At 40.5% G+C, this 20,681-nt stretch overlaps 5 protein-coding genes across 7 annotated transcripts; 3 read left to right on the top strand and 2 right to left on the bottom strand.

The window, feature by feature from the left end:
• The first annotated feature begins 42 nt into the window (after positions 1-42).
• LOC134179807 (mitochondrial basic amino acids transporter-like) lies at positions 43-2,460 on the top strand. Its single transcript, XM_062646769.1, has 4 exons — positions 43-137; positions 1,322-1,365; positions 1,423-1,503; positions 1,564-2,460. The coding sequence occupies exons 1-4, from the start codon at positions 104-106 to the stop codon at positions 2,329-2,331; spliced, it is 927 nt and encodes a 308-aa protein (XP_062502753.1). The 5' UTR covers positions 43-103; the 3' UTR covers positions 2,332-2,460.
• Positions 2,461-2,760: 300 nt separating this feature from the next.
• On the bottom strand, positions 2,761-7,478 carry LOC134179468 (nuclear valosin-containing protein-like). Of its 2 annotated transcripts, XM_062646368.1 has the most exons (24): positions 7,359-7,478; positions 7,226-7,302; positions 7,060-7,109; positions 6,901-6,991; positions 6,663-6,756; positions 6,472-6,583; positions 6,271-6,405; positions 6,062-6,126; positions 5,872-6,006; positions 5,673-5,774; positions 5,493-5,610; positions 5,257-5,407; positions 5,049-5,186; positions 4,859-4,992; positions 4,402-4,478; positions 4,223-4,345; positions 4,054-4,158; positions 3,928-3,990; positions 3,750-3,872; positions 3,592-3,691; positions 3,415-3,521; positions 3,246-3,322; positions 3,023-3,188; positions 2,761-2,954 (listed from the first exon to the last, which is right to left on the bottom strand). In XM_062646368.1, exons 1-24 carry the CDS (start codon positions 7,467-7,469, stop codon positions 2,904-2,906), a joined length of 2,505 nt encoding a protein of 834 aa, XP_062502352.1. In that variant the 5' UTR covers positions 7,470-7,478; the 3' UTR covers positions 2,761-2,903. The 2 variants fall into 2 exon arrangements, with proteins under 2 accessions (XP_062502352.1, XP_062502351.1); XM_062646367.1 differs by having other exon boundaries at positions 6,062-6,405.
• A 41-nt stretch (positions 7,479-7,519) lies between these two features.
• LOC134179795 (alpha-L-rhamnosidase-like) lies at positions 7,520-12,064 on the top strand. Its single transcript, XM_062646752.1, has 10 exons — positions 7,520-8,230; positions 8,297-8,499; positions 9,126-9,293; positions 9,353-9,483; positions 9,549-9,785; positions 10,037-10,311; positions 10,382-10,645; positions 10,700-10,891; positions 10,960-11,253; positions 11,310-12,064. Exons 1-10 carry the CDS (start codon positions 7,561-7,563, stop codon positions 11,897-11,899), a joined length of 3,024 nt encoding a protein of 1,007 aa, XP_062502736.1. The 5' UTR covers positions 7,520-7,560; the 3' UTR covers positions 11,900-12,064.
• Positions 12,065-12,200: 136 nt separating this feature from the next.
• LOC134179798 (uncharacterized) lies at positions 12,201-14,208 on the bottom strand. The gene is made up of 3 exons (XM_062646755.1): positions 13,247-14,208; positions 13,018-13,186; positions 12,201-12,888 (listed from the first exon to the last, which is right to left on the bottom strand). The coding sequence occupies exons 1-3, from the start codon at positions 14,188-14,190 to the stop codon at positions 12,547-12,549; spliced, it is 1,455 nt and encodes a 484-aa protein (XP_062502739.1). The 5' UTR covers positions 14,191-14,208; the 3' UTR covers positions 12,201-12,546.
• A 38-nt stretch (positions 14,209-14,246) lies between these two features.
• On the top strand, positions 14,247-20,612 carry LOC134179796 (serine/threonine-protein phosphatase 2A 56 kDa regulatory subunit epsilon isoform-like). 2 transcript variants are annotated; one of them, XM_062646754.1, is made up of 14 exons: positions 14,247-14,380; positions 14,455-14,614; positions 15,869-16,065; positions 16,135-16,239; positions 16,307-16,399; positions 16,487-16,617; positions 16,677-16,736; positions 16,795-16,903; positions 16,974-17,027; positions 17,097-17,147; positions 18,693-18,816; positions 19,853-19,976; positions 20,037-20,138; positions 20,336-20,612. In XM_062646754.1, the coding sequence occupies exons 1-14, from the start codon at positions 14,369-14,371 to the stop codon at positions 20,424-20,426; spliced, it is 1,413 nt and encodes a 470-aa protein (XP_062502738.1). In that variant the 5' UTR covers positions 14,247-14,368; the 3' UTR covers positions 20,427-20,612. The 2 variants fall into 2 exon arrangements, with proteins under 2 accessions (XP_062502738.1, XP_062502737.1); XM_062646753.1 differs by lacking the exons at positions 14,247-14,380; positions 14,455-14,614 and having other exon boundaries at positions 14,622-16,065.
• The last annotated feature ends 69 nt before the right edge of the window (positions 20,613-20,681 follow it).

The following is a 20,681-nucleotide window of genomic DNA, read 5'->3' as shown; positions in this document are numbered from 1 at the left end:
TCCCGGATGTGTAGGGTCTAGCCTCGTACCCAGACCCTTTGTGCGCGGAAAACGACACATCCTGGTGCACTCCGGAGTGTAGGAAGAAGAGATTGACGACACAATGGCATTCGACTTTGCTGCTGGTTGGTTAGGAGGTGAGTCGTGATTTCTACGTACCTAGATGCATCTTGTTGTGATCGAGTAAATTCCTAGAATGTTTTCTACGGAAACCGCAAGCTATTGCGATGACGCTGGTACAGTAGAGAGAGAACTATAGTGAAATAGAAAAAAGAAAAAACATTGCCTAAGTAGTGTAAAAACAATCGGAATTTTAGCTTTCCTGAAGAAATTTTCGAGAGATTGGCTACGCGTAATCACATGCCTAGAGACAAGTACAAGCCCTAGATATGACGTGATTGTGTTCGCTTCCGTCTTACCTTTTATGTGGTGAGGTGACTCATTCAAAAGGTTGGCATAATTTATGAAAACGAGGGCGTGTTGAATTTAATTAACACACCGGTATGTGTCTTGTGTGTGTTTGTGATGGTAGACAGTGTATACCCAGAGAATGGAGTGGTTTAGTTATAATTAGACTTTTAAATTTGGAGCAATCCACCATTCTGTTAGTAGGCTCTGGTTACGGTCTTAATGATAAGTTAACAATACTGTTATTTATATTATAAGGTTGTCTTAGGCCATGCAAAATTAGTTACTTGTAATTGTTGATTGTCGGAATTTCTAAAAAATTGGGTTGGATGGACGGCTTTTATTTTAATTGATGCGCGCCTATGTATGTCATGGTTGATTTACACACACACACACACACACACACACACACACACACACACACACACACACACACACACACACACACACACACACACACACACACACACACACACACACACACACACACACACACAACTTGCTACTCATCGTAAAACTGCAACAGCAAAGGGCCAGGATCTCATTAATGGAGGACAAGAAACGTGAACAACAAACGAGTAACATGTCACATGCAACTGTAGGCACATGTCACTACGTGCATCCTTTTGGCTTATGCTGAGAGTCGCTTGCTTTTCTGAACAGTGACTTGATGACATTGGTTTAGCAACACATTATACAGATACATGTACTTTTATTGATACCGGTCAGCAGTAGTGACAGTAGCAGCAGTGGATCTTACATACATAGGTATTTAGCATTGTATGTACGTAATACATACAAATTTTTCAAGAAATAAGAAATTCACGGGCTGGTCACAAAAATTGGGACGGATGCTGACAGTCAACAAATAATACATTTGCATGGCCTTACAGTACTTGTTTTGTTTATTTAGGATGCATGGGACTGTTTGCTGGCCATCCATTTGACACTGTGAAGGTAATGAAATGATCTTATAAACAAACAAATATAAAGATCCTATATGCTGCGTGGCAGGTACGGCTACAAACACAGGGAGTTAAGGGACAGTATAAAGGGACACTCGATTGCTTTCTCCAGATTATTCGAAAGGAAAGCGTAAGTACTGCAATCTATCATCAAGTTGATACACTTTACTTGAATGTGCTTCACGTCTAGCCACTTGCTCTGTACAAAGGTGTGACGTCTCCTCTGTTTGGTGTTGCTCTGATCAATGGTATTGTGTTTGGTACGTATGGGCCGGCTCTTCGCTTCTTTCAAAATCATTATCAGCAACAAACAGACGAGCCATGTTTACATCAGTCTCAGTATTTTAAGGTTGCTGCAGCAGGCTCAGTGGCTGGCTTTGTGCAGTCGTTTGTCTGTTCTCCGGTTGAGCTAGCGAAAACGAAGCTTCAAGTACAACAGAAAACATACGATGGAAAGAAATGTCTGCAACACAATAGATCGTCATTGTATAACGGACCCGTTGATGTACTTAGGAGGTTAATCAAACACGATGGTATTCGTGGATTCTATCGAGGTCTATGGTCTACAGTATTACGGGACGTGCCTGCTTTTGCTATCTACTTTTCATCGTACTCCTATCTTTGCAACTCCCTCGCACAAAAGGGTCAGTCAGAATACGATCTAGCAGCATGGAAGGTGATCCTGGCAGGTGGGACTGCAGGTTGTCTTTCTTGGATTGTGAACATTCCGATTGACGTTGTAAAGTCAAGGATTCAGGCAGATAGTATAGCAGAACCAAAGTACCGTGGGTTTATGGACTGCATGCTAAAGATTTATAGAAATGAAGGTCCAAGAGCTTTGTTTCGTGGGCTGGTGCCGATTCTATTGAGAGCATTCCCAACCAATGGAACTACGTTCGTAGTCTACTCATTTAGTTTACAGTACATGAGTAATTTGCTAGAAAACGATTATAACTAACTATGAGCTACATAAAGTTATACCGTTTATACTTCTTCAAATGCTTACTATTATCTCTGTTTTAACTATTCAGTTATTTATGTATGTTAATTAAAACACCATTTTGAATTAATAATATGAAGTTTCTTATTATAAGCTGTTGCTTCAGTGTGATTTCGCTGGTGGCATGTTAGACCAATTGCAACTTAACAGCTGTTCTTTCCTATCAGATTTGCTTGCATACTGATCTTGCTCTGTGTGTGTACAGTACGGTTTGTGGTAAATAACATCGTGTGATATGAGTTACCTATGCTTGCAAATGTACTTATTGCATTTTGGTTTGAAGTGTGTGTGTGAGTAACAGTGGTGTGTGTGTGTGTGTGTGTGTGTGTGTGTGTGTGTGTGTGTGTGTGTGTGTGTGTGTGTGTGTGTGTTGTATGACACACCAAATTTGCTGTCTTAATTCTCAATGCATAATATTCTATTCTATTAATTAATGTACAACACCATACAGATATTGTCAGATAAACAAGTAATTCTGCCATGAATAACTCCAGCTGTGTCGATATGTTCTATTGGAAAAATCTCCTTGATTAACTTCTTAACCCTTCCTTGTGTGTCATTTGAGAGTACCTCTCTCTTTCCTGCATGTGTGTCCAAACAAACACAACTCTACAACAGCGCTGCAACAATTGGCATGCTGATCACTGACTTTGGCAGATACAGATGCTTTGACTTTTGTAAATGCAATCTCAAAATGCTTGTGTGAGAGGCACAGTGAAGGAGGAGGAGAACCTGCTGTACTTGCCTCTGATGTCATCTTTTCTTTAAGAAGTCCCATCGCCGCCTCTCTGACCAATGCAGCTAAGTCAGCTCCCCTAACAATAAGACACTTGTAAGACAGACAAAAGCCAGCAGCTGCCAAGCAGCCATACGAGAAGCCAGAGCATCGTTCATCACGACCAATCATTTCGAGGTCAACTGTTGTCTCCAGTGGAGGTTTAGAGCCATCCTGATAATATAAAGGTTAGGTCAAACAATAAACTACCGTTGCCTAAAGTTTTCAGCAACTATTTGCCATTTGCTCTCAGTAACGTGACTTACATTTGTTATCGCTTTTAGAATACCAACTCGATCATCTGGAGATGGTATACCCACATATAGAGTTTTGTCTAGCCGTCCTGGTCTCAAAATTGCTGGATCAATAATATCTTTAATTAAAAATTAGATTATAGAAACAAGCAATAGAGAGAGCAAGGAATTAGCAAAAAGCAATCTGACCAGGTCGATTTGTAGCTGCTATTACAAAAACATGTTTCCTCAGTTCAAGTCCATCCATTTCAGTCAACATCTGATTGACAACTCGTGCACTAACGTTAGTCTGACAAACAACACACACAAATCTAACAACGAGCAGCAATCTATTCACAAGAGTTTACATCGCCTGTATGTGACCGTCGTGGACATAGGGAATCAATTTCATCAAAGAATATGACACAAGGAGCTGAATTACGAGCCCGCTGAAATACTTGCCTAACAGCCCTCTCAGACTCCCCGACATACTGCACAACACATAACATACACGATCTAACCAACACCAACATAATGCCATAATACCATATTGAGAAGTTCAGGCCCTTTCACTGAAATAAAGTTGATTCCAGATTCATTTGCAATAGCCTTGATAAAATATTAGTTTGAACACAAAATGCCAGTTGTGCCTGCTTCATATCAAAGCAATACCTTTGCAAGCAGTGTTTTGCCACAGCCAGGTGGTCCTGCTAGTAAGACACCAGATGATGATGAAAGACCGAGAGCAGCAAAGTCGTCTGCATGCCTGACTGGTGCCTTGAGAATAATTTAACAGTTGCCACAACATATGCAATGACAAATAACTACAATTGCAACCAACTAAAATGGACAGCGACAGTTCATCCTTGATGTGACTGAGAGCACCGACGTCTTTCCACGCGACATCAGGAACTGTAGCAAATCCTTCTCGTTTAGCAGATGGCTGAACTACAGATAAGGCAACCTATAAGAACAAGCCTCGTGTCTTGCACCTGCTAACCCAGAGGCATAATAGCAAACCTCAAAATCTGCCAGTGAAATAAATAGTTTGCAAAGGCTTTCTTCAGACAGTGGACCACAGTCTTGAAGCTGACTTACTAACATCAGAGAGAAAGTGTTAACATTTCCAGACCTTACAAATCCACAGCAATGATAAATTAAGTCATTTCAACAACCCACTAGGCCGACCATCTCACACAATATGCCTATCAACTTCTTCACGCATGCGAGAGACAGCAAACACACAAACAGGCAGACAGACAGACAAACAGACAGGTGAACAAACAGACGAACAGCCAGACAGACAAATTAGCAAACAACAAACAGACAAATAAAGTGACTAAAAATACTAACAAAATAGAAACACAACAGATAATAAGATAAGATGACATACACATATGAAGAAAAGTAATGTAGATGGATGGATAGCTAAACAGACAAACCACAGAGGTATAGGCAAATGATCAAATGTGCTGACCAGACAATGCATTCTTTTCTTCCTTCTGGACACCACTTTCTTGATCTGCTTTTGTTTTGAAAAGATTAGAGAGACGACTTTCCTTGTCAGATTTTGTTTCTTCTGTTGCTTCACCCTGCAGACATCTAAAGATCCTACAGTGCACGAACAAGTGACTACGTACACAAGCTAAACAAACTAGTCATGCTACCTATTCACAGCCACTACTGCTGCTTCTCGAATCAACGACATAAGATCAGCGCCAACATAGCCAGGAGTTTGTCTTGCCAAATACTCAAAATCAAAGTCTTCGCTTAAAGTTAGATCTTTGCACAGCACCTTCAAAATACTAACGCAGACACACACAACAAAAATAGTTACTGGTATCTCATGGTCGAGTCGGAGGTATAAATGCAAACCGTTGCCTGGCTTTCTCGTTTGGTATTCCTAAACTTATTTCACGATCAAATCGTCCAGCTCTACGAAGAGCAGGATCGATACTGTCAGGACGGTTTGTGGCACCAATAACTAACACGTGAGACCCAGTCTTCACACTGTGCTCATCAAGCTCTGAAATGTATGAAAAGTAATCAAACACTCAACACCCACATAAGCAAAATGTAAAATCAATGCAATGCTTAGTCAGATCTCGTACCATCCATACAGGTTAGTAGCTGAGCTACTATTCTCCTTTCCATATCCTTTGAGGCAGTCTCTCTCTTTGGTGTAATTGCATCAATTTCATCAAGAAACACAATACAAGGAGCCAGACTCTGCATGAAACCAGCAACACAGTAGTACCAAAGAAAGACATTGCTGTCTAAACTATTCTCACTTTTGAGTGACTAAACAATGTTCTAATTTTCTCTTCTGATTCTCCAGACACTCCAGAAACAAGCTCTGTTGCTGCTACTCGAATGAATGGAAACCCAAGTTCCTGATAAACAAAGAATGTATCCAACATAATAATGCCTTAATTAAGAATAGATTCCTCTTAATTAATAGTCATAAATACTAAATTGTAATACTCATACCCCTGCAATTGCATTTGCCAGCAGTGTTTTACCACAGCCAGGTGGACCATGCAGAAGAAAACCTCTGGGAGGTGTTATTCCCAAGTGCTTGTACACCTCTGGATGAAGCATGTGTAAGAGCAGCTTGGTGAGTTCCTAAGACAGAAGTAAAGATGTAAATTGCAGTGTCTCGAAGTACTGTAAAAATCACTTCAAGAATGTTTTCGGTGTCACCAAAATCAGCAAATGTGACAGACGGCTTTGTAGTTTGTATGTCTGCAGAAACACAAAACGAATACTTCAACAAAACAGAAGTGCAAGCAATGAAGATAAGACAAGCCTTATAAAGCTGGAAGTTTTCACAAAGTAAACAATTAAAACATCTGACAAGTGTCACAAACATAATATGTGGCTCCAAACCTGTAACAGACTTCTTTGCTTGATCCTCTTGAGACTTTATCACTTTCCGTCTTTTTTGTTTTGATCTATTTGAGATTTTTCTATCTGATTCCAATATTCCAGTATTGTAGGCACTTTGATTTAACTCTCTCACAGCTACAACACCAGCAAACACCAATGTAAAACAAATGCTTTGATTATTAAACATAAATTAACAAATACTTGAATTTTCATCAAGTGTTTCATTGTTAATCTCTACAGACTGAGATGGAGTTTGAGGTTCTGAGCCTGACTTGTATACAGAAACCAGTGATCTGTTCAACATATTTGTGTCCTAACATGTAAAAATGATGGAGAATAACTAAATTGTATCAATTGCAGCAGAGGTTGCTGCTATGCATAACACTCCTCACCTTAACAACAATAACAGCATCATCAACAATGCTAGAATCACTGTCACTTAGGTCAGAAATTTGTTCAATAGGAGTTACAGTTCCTGATTCATCACTAACAAACAGTACATCAGTTTGCTGACCTACATTCATGTGGTACGGCTGACGCAAAACATTTAATTACCTTAATTAAACAAGACAAAAACATTAAAATAGCAAATAACCATATTGCTAATAATAAGTAATATTGCTAGCTCACCTTCTATGCCTCTTGAATTGCCGCTGAAGATATTTGTTCTCAATCTTTTCGAGCCTACTTTCATCTTCTTGCTTTGCAAGACTGTAACACACTATAAGAATTGAGAAACTCTCATTGATGGGCCAGATATCATAAAATGAACTAAAATTATTTGTGTACCTCTCTGTACTAGATTTCTGAAAGCTTGTCTTTTTCTACGACTATACTCACTAGAAAAACAAGATTTTGTGTTATTACACACACTGACACACACACACACACACACACACACACACACACACACACACACACACACACACACACACACACACACACACACACACACGTGTAATTTTTCTGCAGATATTCCGCCATGTCAGGGACAGCTGTTCTGGAAGGCTTTCCACCGTGACTTGCTATGTACTAGATAGATAAATAATTTCAGTACTGTACTCTAGACTGCATGCTAGTCGCATCACCTCTCGAATTCTTCCCAAGAGACGTTTGTCAAAAAATGATTCAACGTTTCTAGATCGCTTCAAAGCCTTCCGATTCTTTACCGACTGTTCGTCGACAAGTGTACGATCCATGCCACCAATTAACGGTCCTAGTCCCGTATATGAGGTGTGACTAGGAGGTGTGCATATGTGAGTGTGAGTAGGCGGTGCTTGTGAGCTGCAAATGATGCTTCTGCTCTTCGCTCTTATGAGTCTCTTTGCAGGGACCGTGTCCCTTCCTCTTGCGCCATTTCGATTGCGTGTCGAATACCTTGAAAACTCTATTGCTATTGACGTGGAAAATCCTCGTTTTTCGTGGGCTCTTGACCACACCGAACGCGGACAGAAGCAAACAGCTTGCCGAGTTGTTGTCTATCATTCCAACAGAACTCAACCGCGAGAGCCAGGAGAGATGTTCTGGGATTCTGGAAAGGTGGCTACCAACAGGAGTACGAATGCTGTGTATGGAGGACCGAAGTTAACGAGAGTGACGCGCTACTTCTGGACTGTTACATATTGGGATTCGTCTGGACAACAATCACCAACCAGTGAGATGGCCTACTTTCAAACCGGACTCATGGCTGGAGACGAAGGCTGGGTGTTTGCAGACTGGCTGGATGGAGAGAAAGGAAATCAACTTCGAACGGAGTTTGCAGTTGACCAGCCAGTAGTAGCTGCTTTCCTGTACATAATCGGTCTCGGCTACTATCAGGCGAAAATTAACGGTCAACGGGTTGGCGACCACGTCTTGGGACCGTTCACAACGTTCGAATACAGGCTGCTGTATGATGCTCATGATGTGACCGACTTAATTCATGTTGGTCAAAATGCACTGTCAGTCACACTTGGACATGGTAGATTTAATATAATCAATTGATTTATTAAGTTAAGGCAATCACGTTTCCATTGATTTATATTAGGTTGGTATGCTCAGCCTACTGTCAATGTAGGAGGTCGAGCACTTCGCTGCATTATGTTTCTCAACTTTGAAGGTGGAGGAGGCTTTCCTGTAAAGACCGACACAGACTCATGGAAGCAGACTGCTGGACCTATTGTTGAAGATGATATTTACGTCGGAGAAATATATAACTCAACCATGGCTACTCCAAGATGGGATATGCCTGTAAGAGGTTTTGTATATAAATTACACTCTGCAATTTTTCACTTACTGGAAACTATCCATTGCTGCATGCCATATCAGTCGAACGAGAAAATGCACACTGCTTGAAATGTGCACATACATGATTGTATACATAGTCTATTGCTTAGAGAGGGAAACTCAGGAGCTGTGCAGTCAAAACTTCTTTATGCTCGGCTGAATTAAGGGCAGTACACAATTGCACCCAGTGCTAAAAGCATACTGTTACTCAAATAATGATTAGGTACTAGCTAAACCTTATATAAGAAATTACAGTAATATTTTCTTTAAAAGCTAAAACCTCCTGTATATTCCATCAAGTATGTGTTTCTGATTGAGCAATCAACAGTCGTAATGTATCTTCTGTTTTATCGAATAGCAGTATCAGTAATGTGTCTACACGCACATGTCCCTCTTGCTAAATGGATGTCATGTACACAACTGACACAGCAATGCATGAAGCCTAAGTTAGGAGTAAGGTCAACACACTGACACTGGTAGCAAAAAGTGAGTAGTAGATAGCTATAGGGGTCAATGAAAGCTGTGTAGAAATGACAAGAATATACAGTAGCAGCTAGATATGTGTACTAGTTTCTGTACTATTGTTATAGAGTTATGATGACAGTCACTGGGCTAATGCAACAGCATTGAAGAACTCACCAACAGGAAATCTGTCAGCACACATGATGCCTCATGCAAAGAAAGTGAACACATACACTGCTTTGTCCATCTCTGAGCCTGCACCAGGCACTTTTGTGTATGATTTTGGACAAAACATGGTTTGATTATTTCTTTGGAATCTTGGCATATACACTGTCATATTAATGTGTGTATGAAGGCTGGATTTTGTACATTACGTTTGGATCAGTCAGGTCCTGCAGGCACAAACATTACATTGCTGCATGCCGAGATGATGTTTGAAAATGGATTTGTTCAACATCGCTATCACAACTCTCCGGAACTGACCGTGTAATGTACCATACACTATGTTGTACATATGCCTACTATCTGTAATACAGTCCATGCAATTGCAGCTACATCTTTGGTGGTGATGAATACTCCATTGAGTTTGAACCTCGTTTTACCTATTATGGCTTTCGTTATGTCCAAGTTACTGGCTTTCCCGGAACGCCTAATTATCTCTCATTGGTGGCACATTTCGTCCACACTGATGTGAATGAAGAGAGTAGTATTGTATTCAGTAAGGATCACGACATTCTCAATGGAGTTCAACATATCACGCGATTTGCTAGTCTTTCAAATTTCATAAGGTATCAAAGAATATATACAGAAGTACCTTACATTCTAAAAGTGGAGTCGTTTCCACTGGCTAAGATGATTGTGTGGCAGACAGGTAGCACAGACAAACGGTCGATCTGATAGACCTGGGTCCACAAACTAAGGCTAGTCAGACAGGCAAATGAAAGAGGATAAAATCAAACTGCGGGATAAACAAATAGACCAAAGAACAATTCATACAGAGGCAAACACAGTTCAGATGTAAATATTTTTGTACTTGTAGTATCCCAACTGACTGTCCTCAGCGAGAACGTCGAGGTTGGTTGGGTGATGCTCAGCTCTCTGCAGAGTTTACCATCCATAATTTCGACATGGCATCAACCTACACAAAGTTTTTAAGAGACATTCGTGACACTCAACTGTTTGTAGCGAAAGAAAATAAAGGGGATGGAGCAGTTCCTGATTGTGTTCCATGGTATCATCATGGTGGACTACCAGCAGATCCTGCATGGGGTGTTGCTTACACACTTATCACATACTGGATGTATCATTACTATGGTATTATACGGCCATATTCTTGCAGCATTGTTCCAACAATGTTTGACAATGTGATTTCGTTATAAATTAGATGACCATCAGATTATTGAACAACACTACGAGGGAGTAAAAGCCCATCTCGACAACCTTCGATCTCGTGTTGATTCTAAATCTGGTCTGCTTACAGCCAGTCGTTATGGTGACTGGTGCTCTGTTGCAAAAGAAGGCACAGGGTGTGGTTATGCTAGTCCTCTTGTTTCATCAAGCTACTTCATCCAACAACTGGAGTTAGTTGCGTGGTTTGCAGAAATGCTCAATATGACTGCAGACTCTGAAATGTACAAGAAGGAAGCAGGTGAGTCATAAACATTTTGTTTTAATCACTGTTGGCAATCGTACTTGTTGTTAGACACTGCTAAGGAAAGCTTCAATAAAGTGTTTTATAATCCTTCGACCAAATCATATTCTGACGGCAGTATCAGCGGGCAAACAACACATTCCATGCCGCTAGTTCTGGGACTAGTGCCCGAAGCGGATGTGCAAGGTGTAGTTAACAACTTGGTGAAGTATACCAACAGCATAAATGATCACCTCAACACTGGTCAGTTGAATAATTTTCATAATAGATGTACTCATATTAATATTAATTAATATTTTGTATATGATTAGGTATTGTTGGAACAAAATTTTTGCTTCCTGCACTGACTGATCATGGCCAATTTGATCTTGCTCTCAAAGTTGCATCACAGAAAACCGAACCAAGCTGGGGTTGGATGGTGGTGCAGGGAGCAACGACACTCTGGGAAAGCTGGGTAGGGACTCAGTTCCATGGAGTCAGTTCTCGCAATCACATCATGTTTGGAGGGCAAGGTCCATGGTATTACCAGGCGATTGCTGGTATCAACATGGTGGAAGGAACAAACGGATATCAACATCTACGCATTCAACCAAGACTCACTGCTAGTAAGCAAAAAACTATAATGCGCATGCATGATTTAGTCCACATATTTCTGTGTCAGATACAACACTGATGGCTGTTGATGCCACATTGGGTTCAATACGTGGTGAGATCCGTTCTTCCTGGTCACAGATGGGCAGCATGATTTGTGCCACTGCTGATGAAAACAAGAACGCAATACTAGTGTGTCCTCCTGGTGGTGTCATTGATCACATCAATTTTGCCTCATTTGGTACACCCAACGGTTCATGTGGTGACTTTCAGATGTTCAACTGCAGCTCAAATAACTCTGTCGCTACAGTAATGAAGGACTGTATGGGCAAGTCTCAGTGTACAATTACAGCTACAAATGACCACTTTGGAGGGGATCCTTGCACTGATGTATTGAAACATCTTGTTGTTCAAGCTTCATGTAAGGGAGGAGCAATGTTCTCGCAAGAAGTTACAATACCAGTCAATAGTGATGCTGAGATCCATGTACCAACTCTTGGTAATGATCCTAGTGTAGTAACCATCACTGAGATGGGGCATACCATTTGGAAGGAAGGCCATTTTACTGCTGAAGCGGGTATTGGTTCTGCCAAAGCAGGTGAAGGAGAAGTAGTGTTCCAGGCTGGCTCTGGGACATATGTGTTTGTGCTGTCCATGTAAGACTGTTCTGTTGTTTTGTCTACTTGTTGCTGATCACTAGAAGTCTCGTTTTCATTGACAAAGACAACACATTGTTTGGATATATCATTTTTGTTTTCATGCCTAGTTCTGTGAAACATTTAAACAGTCATTGGAAAATATAGTGGTCGTTAACTTTGATCCAAATTTCTTAATCTGCAAGGTGTTAAGATGCCCTCAAACAAGTTCTGCAAATATTATGATCCGGGTGTGTTCATGTTGTACAATGAGTTTCTTCATGCAACAAAGAAAAGGGGAATGTAAACAGGTGACTGTTTTTGTATAACCTGTTGAATGTTTGACTGACTGAATATTTGACCACGGAAGTGTACATGTGTTACACTGTATGTACAACCAAAGTGCAACACAAGCGCAATGTCTGTATCTCATGTAGAAAGAATTCAATAAACAAGTAAAAAGACAGACACACTGGTAGCTAAGTTTTTTCTAATTTCATTACAGTCTCTACATATTTTATTTTTTGACAGTTTGAACAATAAATTAAACGGGTCCTCAAGAGAACACAAAACAAATAAGTACTTGATATGTACAGTCGAGTACATCCGATCGGAATTATAATCTTTAAAAATTGATGATGATGTGAAGTCTTGTGTTTGCAAACACTTCATTTAGAATCTGTGAAGACATTCCAAAGACTCACTCAATACTTGGGCCACAAATGGTGCAGTTACCACAGATTCTAGCAAGCTCTCTACCAAGTTACCCAGCCACACTTCTCGTGTTTCAGTTGGAAGAAGTTCAACACTAGTTCTAATGTAACGAAAGTACTTCTGCAATGAATCTGCATCTTTCAAAACAGTCTGCAGGTCAGACATTAAACTTTGAAGTAAAGAACAGACAGATTTATTCTCATGTGACCATCCTGTTCTTGGCAAAACTCCAGAGACTACAAGATTGTAGTAGCGAATGTCATACAGATTGCTCAAAAAGGTTTCTGGGCTGTTGGTTAGCTGCAATAAAACAATGTGTTACATCTTGCACTTAGCCACCCACTTTCCATAATAACTCCATACCAACTGTATACATCCATGCTGTAACATAAATAAATATGCACAGAACACAATCAGTAACAACTTTACCTTCCTCGTGTGTGTTTCATTTATGAGTTTCTTAATTATGATGACCAATGCAAGCACTTGAAGGTCCTTCTTCTCTGATGAGATTCCATCAAATAGAGGAACTGGAGTTTGATACATTTTCTGAACTTGAAGCGTCTGTGCTGAGTCGGTCCAGACATTTACAGATATGCTGCCAGTAAAAGACAATATATTGGTAAATTTCCAAATTAATCAAATGGAAAGTAACCACCTTGCTTCAAGTGCTTCAACGTAGTGAAACCAGAGTGGTGGTATGTACAAGACATCACCAGGACCTATCACTGCTTCAACAGCATGTGCTTTTTGCACTTGTGGAAACCGATCTAGATCAGTATCACTAAGGTTGACTTGGCTCTGTGCATGGCTGGGATGCAGAAATGGGTATGGATAGATGAATGACCATTGAGATGGTCGAAATAGAGTGAACTTCTTTTTGCCAAACAGTTGGACATACATGTTATGATATCCATCATAGTGACAGTGAGCAATAACACGAGGTTGCCCAATCCATACATTAATAGATGTCGATTGAGGGTTAAGACTTATAAATTCATCGAGTGGAAGAAGGTCATCTATAGCCCAAGATCCAAGTCTCTCTATTTCACCACTAAAGTACACAAAATCTTTACTCTCATTAGACAATATCCTCCTAAACAATTCAACTCCACTCATAGACAAGTTGGTGGAATACGAGTTCACACGTTTCGTTAGATTAACTAAAGGTTTTCTGATGTCATAATAAGGTCCAAACCAGCGATTATCATTTTCATAAATTCCATCAAGTTGTTTTATTTTCTGGCTCAGGTACGATGGTTTCCAGACGTTTCGTGCTCTCCACTTTTCCACAACGGTGTGTCTCAGTACGACGGCCTCTCCTGCTGCAGCCACTGTCTCAGCAAATGGCAAGTCAAGTGTCCACTCCTTCACACTAACTTGTCCATCTACAATATAAGGTACAACGGCATCACCATTGCCTAGAGGGTTGCTTGCTATGACGTAGGCAACGACGAAAGCGCTGCCTACTAGAGCGACAAAAGCAATATCAGCTCGAACTCGCAATCTTCCTCCCTTTCCACGCCCACTTCGACTAACGGCTCGACTGGTTGGGTGTCCAATTTGCACCACTGCTTTGGCATTTCGTTTTCTGGCCGGCATGCTCGCGCAGCAGCCCGTCTCGATGTGTCACGATCCAGAACAGACTTGGTTTGTCATCCGGGAGATCGCCTCTCCAATGCTTACACACAATGAAACCGTCGTAGTGGCCAAACAAATCCCTTCTCTTTCTTTACCATCTCCCTTTCACGTTTCAAAGCGGTAAAGTTTATCGAGGTCAATGGATACCGACGTAAGCCCCCTTGTGCCGCATTCTCTTCTTAGTTGTTTCTGTTGTCATCCAATTGAAGTGAACCTTTTCTGTAGAAGAAGATGCCCTTGCACAATCTGCCTGGAGAATCGGTAGACTTGAGAGCGAGAGACGGCCTAATAGTTGGAGCTGTACGAAACAGACGCTCTAGCCGTGGTTCATCACGTTTTCGTGCGGCAAACCACATCGAGTTGGAGCCGTTGCCACAATTCAAAGGTGTACGCGCTTTTCCGTGTGACCCTTGTAATGCTGTTTCCGTGTGTTTCCTGACCGTACGCGAGTTTGCATGTTGTCTACAAGTTTGTGTCTTATCGCGCGTGGGCTGGCAATGTGTAAGGGATGTTGCTACATCCGGTACAGGAGACCAAAAACTATGTCAAAGGAAATTTCTTACATAATATGTCTTGCGCCAATGATATGTAGTGGCCTCGTTTGGGAATGCTCTCTGGTTTATTAATTAATAGCAGTATGACCGTAGCCGAATTTCTGCCAACAATATTACACACAGTGTGACAAGAACCAGTATGTAGAACCCTCATCCTCCGCGCCGTTTTACTCTAGGTTTTCGGATGCTACATCGTTGACTAGGCGTAGTCTCTACACCTAGGTAGAGACATCTCGACATATGTAATTGTAGGCATAGCAATGTTGTAGTCGACGTTGTCTAGCTACTAGGGATGGGTTTTGATTGATGTTTGGTTGTGTGATCTCGATGAGTACTTGAATGGTTGCATACTTCGTCTGATTACTAAATCGCCTAGAGCTCCATTGCGTTGTCACTACGTAAAAGAAACCCTTCGTTTTGCTTCTTGGTCTTTAATGAGTGTTGGCACACAACTTTCTAAGACTTCATCTAGGTATTACTTTGACTGCCATACCATATGCCATACGTAAGTAGACGCCCCCAGATAGGTAATGTGATGTATGAGAAAGAGGTGGTTAGGCTTTGAGAAAGGAAGCAGTATGAAGAAAGGAAGTGGAATTGTAGTGTAGCAAGAACTTAGTATAAAACTGCCTGTTGACTATCTGACAGTCAGTTAATTGTCTGTTTGCTATTTGGCGTTCTTTGTTGCTAAGCCTATCTTTGCAACGACTGAGTCCCACTCCTTCATCACATCTCGACATTTTAAATTGTATCACTTCAGTTCAATAAGCTCAAGCAAGACATGCTGCCTGCAAGGTGTTTCGACAAGGCTCCTCCACCTAGGCAATCTCCGAGGATATCGTCTTCAATTAAGTGTTCTCCAGCTAGAGTTCCTTCGAGGAGGGCTCCTCCAAAGAGGCCTCCTCCATCTAGAACTTCTTCAAATGGAGCTTCATGTTTCGTATCTTCCAAATCGTCTCCATGTTATCCTTCCACACATAGTCATTCACCTCCATGTGTGTCTTCTCTAATCAAACCAAGTCAATCTGCCAAACACAGAAGAGAAAGTGTTGTCCTTTGTCAATCTTATCTACCTCTTCTTGTAGACACACCTTCAGACCAGCAAGAGCATTTATTTCTTCGGAAATTGGAGCAATGTCGTGTGATGTTCAATTTCGATGATCCATTATCAAACTTAAAGGAGAAGGAGGTGAAACGATCATGTCTCAGTGAAATTCTTGACTTTCTTATGAAGGGACGTAACGTTCTTACTGCTGCAATGTATCATCCGATTGTAGATATGGTAAGTTTGCTACAATGATGGACAAGCTAGGGTATGGAGTGCATCATGAGCAAATTTGATGTCTGATAGATTGCCCATAATATCTTTCGGCCACTTCCAGCTGGTGAACGACCAGCCGACTTTGATGCAGAGGAAGAAGAGCCTCTTTTAGAAGAATCTTGGCCTCATTTACAGGTACTGCATGCTTTTACATTGTGGGATGTCACAGTCTGAAGGAATGTGATTTTTGGAATTCTTTCAGCTGGTTTACGAGTTTTTGTTGCGATTTCTTGAGTCAGGCGACTTCCAGGCAGCCATTGCCAAGAAGCACATTGATCAGAAATTTGTCCTTGAGGTAGGTGTCTGAATAGGCTAGATTTCATTGATGTTTCTTGCACATCTGTGTGCTAAATGTTTAATCCTTTGATTTGTTTGCTATCAGTTGTTGGAGCTGTTCAACAGTGAGGATCCTCGTGAAAGAGACTTACTAAAGACAATCTTACATCGGATATATGGTAAGTTCTTGGGGCTTCGTCCTTACATACGAAAACAAATTAGACACCTCTTTCTAAGGTATGTGTGTGTGTATTATAATACTACAATCTAGTGACTGACTGGTGAGGAATTTGTAGATATGTATATGAGACAGAAGATTTTAATGGCATTGGTGAACTACTGGAAATACTGGGAAGGTATTATCTATTAAACAAAGTTTTGATTCTTACTCACACATATGCCTTATCTTCACAGCATTATCAATGGATTTGCCATACCTCTCAAAATGGAACATAAACAGTTTCTGATGAAAGTACTAATGCCCATGCATAAGCCGAGAGCTCTTCATAGATACCACCCACAGGTTCTCTTTAGTTAGATGAACTAATAAGATATGTCTGCTGACTAATTGTGTTTCTGTTTTGTCTTGTTAGCTTGCATACTGTATAGTCCAGTTCTTGGAGAAAGACTGCAACTTGTCCACACCGGTGAGTTACTATTTAAGATCTCTCGTGTGTTTACTTGATGTGATGTTACCAACCATCTGGTGTTGCTAGGTTGTGAACGGTTTGTTGAAGTACTGGCCAAAAACGAACAGTATGAAAGAGGTAAGCTGTGCAGTTATGTTGATGGAATGGGTGAACTGTGTCAAGTTGGTAGATATTTTGTCAGTTAGTGAGTTTATGGTGAAATGTAAGTCAGTGTACCTACCTACTTAATTAGGACTAAAGCTTGCTTTAGTGTGCAGAACATTGCAAAGCGAGACATAATGTCTCAAAGTAATTTGTGTTGATATGATTCTGCTGCTTTACTTTCTTACTTTCTTTTTGGGATTTTTCTTTCACTTTGCCGTTTTGTCTACAGTATGTGTATTGATCTTTAGAGATTTGTGTGGTTATGTGGTGTCTTATTTAATTTCACCCCCTTATCCTAGGGCTATTTGTGATTTGCATGTTTGCACTTACTGGGATTGTTGGTGCTTTGCAGTGACTGTTGCTTTGTTTATACTACTCATACTGATTTCATTTTCACAGGAAGTTCATTGTTACTACACCTAAATCTAGCTCGTAACAGTCAGTACCACTCTGACTGTTCCAGAGCTGTTCTCTAATTGAGTGAACTGTTGTTTCAGTTTGCTACATTCAGTTTTAGACCTTAGTTAATCATAAGTCTGAAATGGTTTGACAGCACTGACAGTAGAACAGCTTTTGGATAACATGATGTTATAAAGCTTATTGTTAAGCAGACTGACAGAAGCAACAGTGAAGTATGCATGATACCCTGTCAAGTGTGTCTAACTGTAAATTTTTGTTGCCCGAATGATGACTGAATATTGGCAACAGAGTGACCCATCAATGCCAAAGTAGCTCAGATGTAAAGATATTTTAAAATCTTACTATATGTAGTTTAGTGTCTTTATACTGGTTACATGATATTTGTATCACAACATTTCTTAGTGATGAAGTAAACTTCCGGCTATAACTGATGCTACAGCTGTATTTCTTGAGTGGAGCATTCATCATCATGGGTTATAATTAGCCTAAATTAGATGTTACATCTTGTTACATAGCAGCACTGTAACCGGACATAAACAGTTAAGACTAGGCATTACCAAAGTGACCATCTAGTAGAACACAGTGAGTTTTGCAGAATTTTATTTTGAAGGGATCTGACGTTGGGGACCAATGACTTCGTTGCTTTTGTTTGTCGCCAAATTTGGCAACATCGTGACATTTGGACATATCTGCATGGTGACATAGTTATTACGACGAATTGCTTGATCACAGGCAGTTACATTATTTGGTTTTCAATGTGTGGAAGGAATGAGTGAAAGTGCATATTCTTTCTCTTACCTTTGTTTTTAGTGTTGTAGTGAAGGCTTTATGGGATTTAGAATTATAGCATTTGCTACACAGATGGATCATGGTTCCATATTTTGTAGGTTGTAAAACGTACATTTGGGAGATACATGTGGAAACGCTAGGCCTGCACACATCCAACAGTAGTTTGCGCACACATGTCAAGCTAGTTGATAAGCAGTAAACTGTATAGCACTCATTACTTTGTTTGTGAATAAACTAGTAATTAGGAAACTGAACTGTTCATTCAATATTGTTGCTAAAGGAACATGTTTGTGTGTTGTTATGTATTAGGTGATGTTTTTGGGTGAGCTGGAGGAGGTACTCGATGTCACACAGCCTCATCAGTTTCTCCATATTCGAGAACCCGTTTTCAAGCAACTGTCCAGATGTGTATCAAGCACTCACTTCCAGGTAGGTTATGTTTTATATTACAACCCATAGTCCATACAGACTCAAACTGAAGTGTAGCTGGGCATGCTAGGTTTTGGAAAATGTCATTGCATCTCAGCAATGTGACCGGAGATACTAATATAGCATTTTTATTTCTTTCTAATATCTCTTTCTGAATCTCTTATGTAAGTGATGGCATCCGTTTGAAGACCTGTTCCACATTAGTTTCATTTGTATATTTGTTAATTAACCTGTAGACGTCTATGAACAAACCATCTTATGCTTTGCCACTTTGAGCATCACCCCAACTTACCATTGATGTTGAGCTGAGACTGGAGTACTTTCAACTGTTTAATTGCTGTTTGCTTTATACTCACTACGGCGGTGCTTGACTCTTTGATTATGTATTCTTAATAAATTAGTATAGGGTAACCGGGGTAACTCCGTGAGTGATTTGATACATGCCCGTATATTGCTACGTAGGAGTGTTGTAGTTGCTTGATCTTACTACCGTATGGAGCAGTAGCCTTCTGCCAATCAGCATGTGGGTGACCATTTCTGAAATCTTAATCGTTCTTGAGATAATTTGGGACTTTCGTCGACGCTGCTAATCTTGTGGGTGGGGCAACTTCGTGACAGAGTTTGGTTCTGGCAACTTACGACTTACGAATGGTTGTAACTATTGCTTGCTTGAGTATGTTTCTTTACTGCATCTATCGTGGTAGTGACAAATAAGGCATACCTATTAGATCTTTCGCTGTACCCTAGGAAGTTGCTGTGCGGTGTAGGAGGCGTTTTTGTTGCTGTAGCTTCGCCGTCCCGGATGTTCATTCAAGTAGCAATTGACTTGCTATGGAACTCATAATCCTACGTCAAGTAGTTTACTAATAGTAGAAGAGATTCAAACCCTAAACCGGAGGTAAGACGCTTCACGCTCGAACAGGGTTAGATATTCACGGAGTTGCCCCGGATTACCCTACTTGAGTTGTTTGATGAAGTAATTGTAGTTTTATGAGACATGGTATTGCAGTGGTATAAATCGTACTACTCTTTTCAGGTAGCCGAAAGGGCATTGTATTTTTGGAATAATGAGTATGTGATGAGTCTGATTGAAGACAATTTGGATACTGTTCTTCCAATCATGTTTAAAGCTCTGTACACAATTTCGAAGAATCATTGGAACAAGTAAGAAGACAACGACAAGGTTGTAAAGCGTCTTGTAATGTGATTGGTTTTGTGTTATAGAAGTATAGTCTCCTTGGTATACAATGTTCTAAAAACGTTTATGCAGATGAACTCAAAACTGTTTGATGAACTTACAAACTCATACAAAGCAGATTGTCAAAGGTTGCTTTTTTGCACTCACGCTTGCTTGCTTGTTTGTTTCTTGATGTTCCATTCACTTGGGTTGTGTCTCTTGAGTGTGTGTGTGTGTGTGTGTGTGTGTGTGTGTGTGTGTGTGTGTGTGTGTGTGTGTGTGTGTGTGCGTGTGTGTCAATGCTGCTTGTATGGCATCAGTCATATTTCTACGTTTGTATTTGCAGAGAAGTTAAGGAACGGAAGGAGCGGGAGAGAGTGTGGGGTTGCATTGAACAGCTCGGTCAAGAGAGGCTGAAATCACTGCAGGAGCAATGACATAATAGATTTCTATGGAGACTAGACCAGAAGAGAGACAGGATACTCTAGAATGGTAGATCTATTGATATTGCAGACGATTGTATAACTACAGTTAACAGATGTTAGAAGAGAGACAGATCAGTCTGTATATTGCAGTGGTGTGGTGTTTAGACCAGTGGTGGTTCATCGATTATTTGCTTGAAATATGTACATCTATTACAATTTCTCATATGCAACTTTATTTAACCAAAATAGTTGACACACTGATATATT

This window comes from Corticium candelabrum, chromosome 5 (assembly GCF_963422355.1).
Source record: "Corticium candelabrum chromosome 5, ooCorCand1.1, whole genome shotgun sequence".
Lineage (NCBI taxonomy): Eukaryota > Metazoa > Porifera > Homoscleromorpha > Homosclerophorida > Plakinidae > Corticium > Corticium candelabrum.
This window is presented reverse-complemented; position numbering and strand designations above follow the sequence as displayed.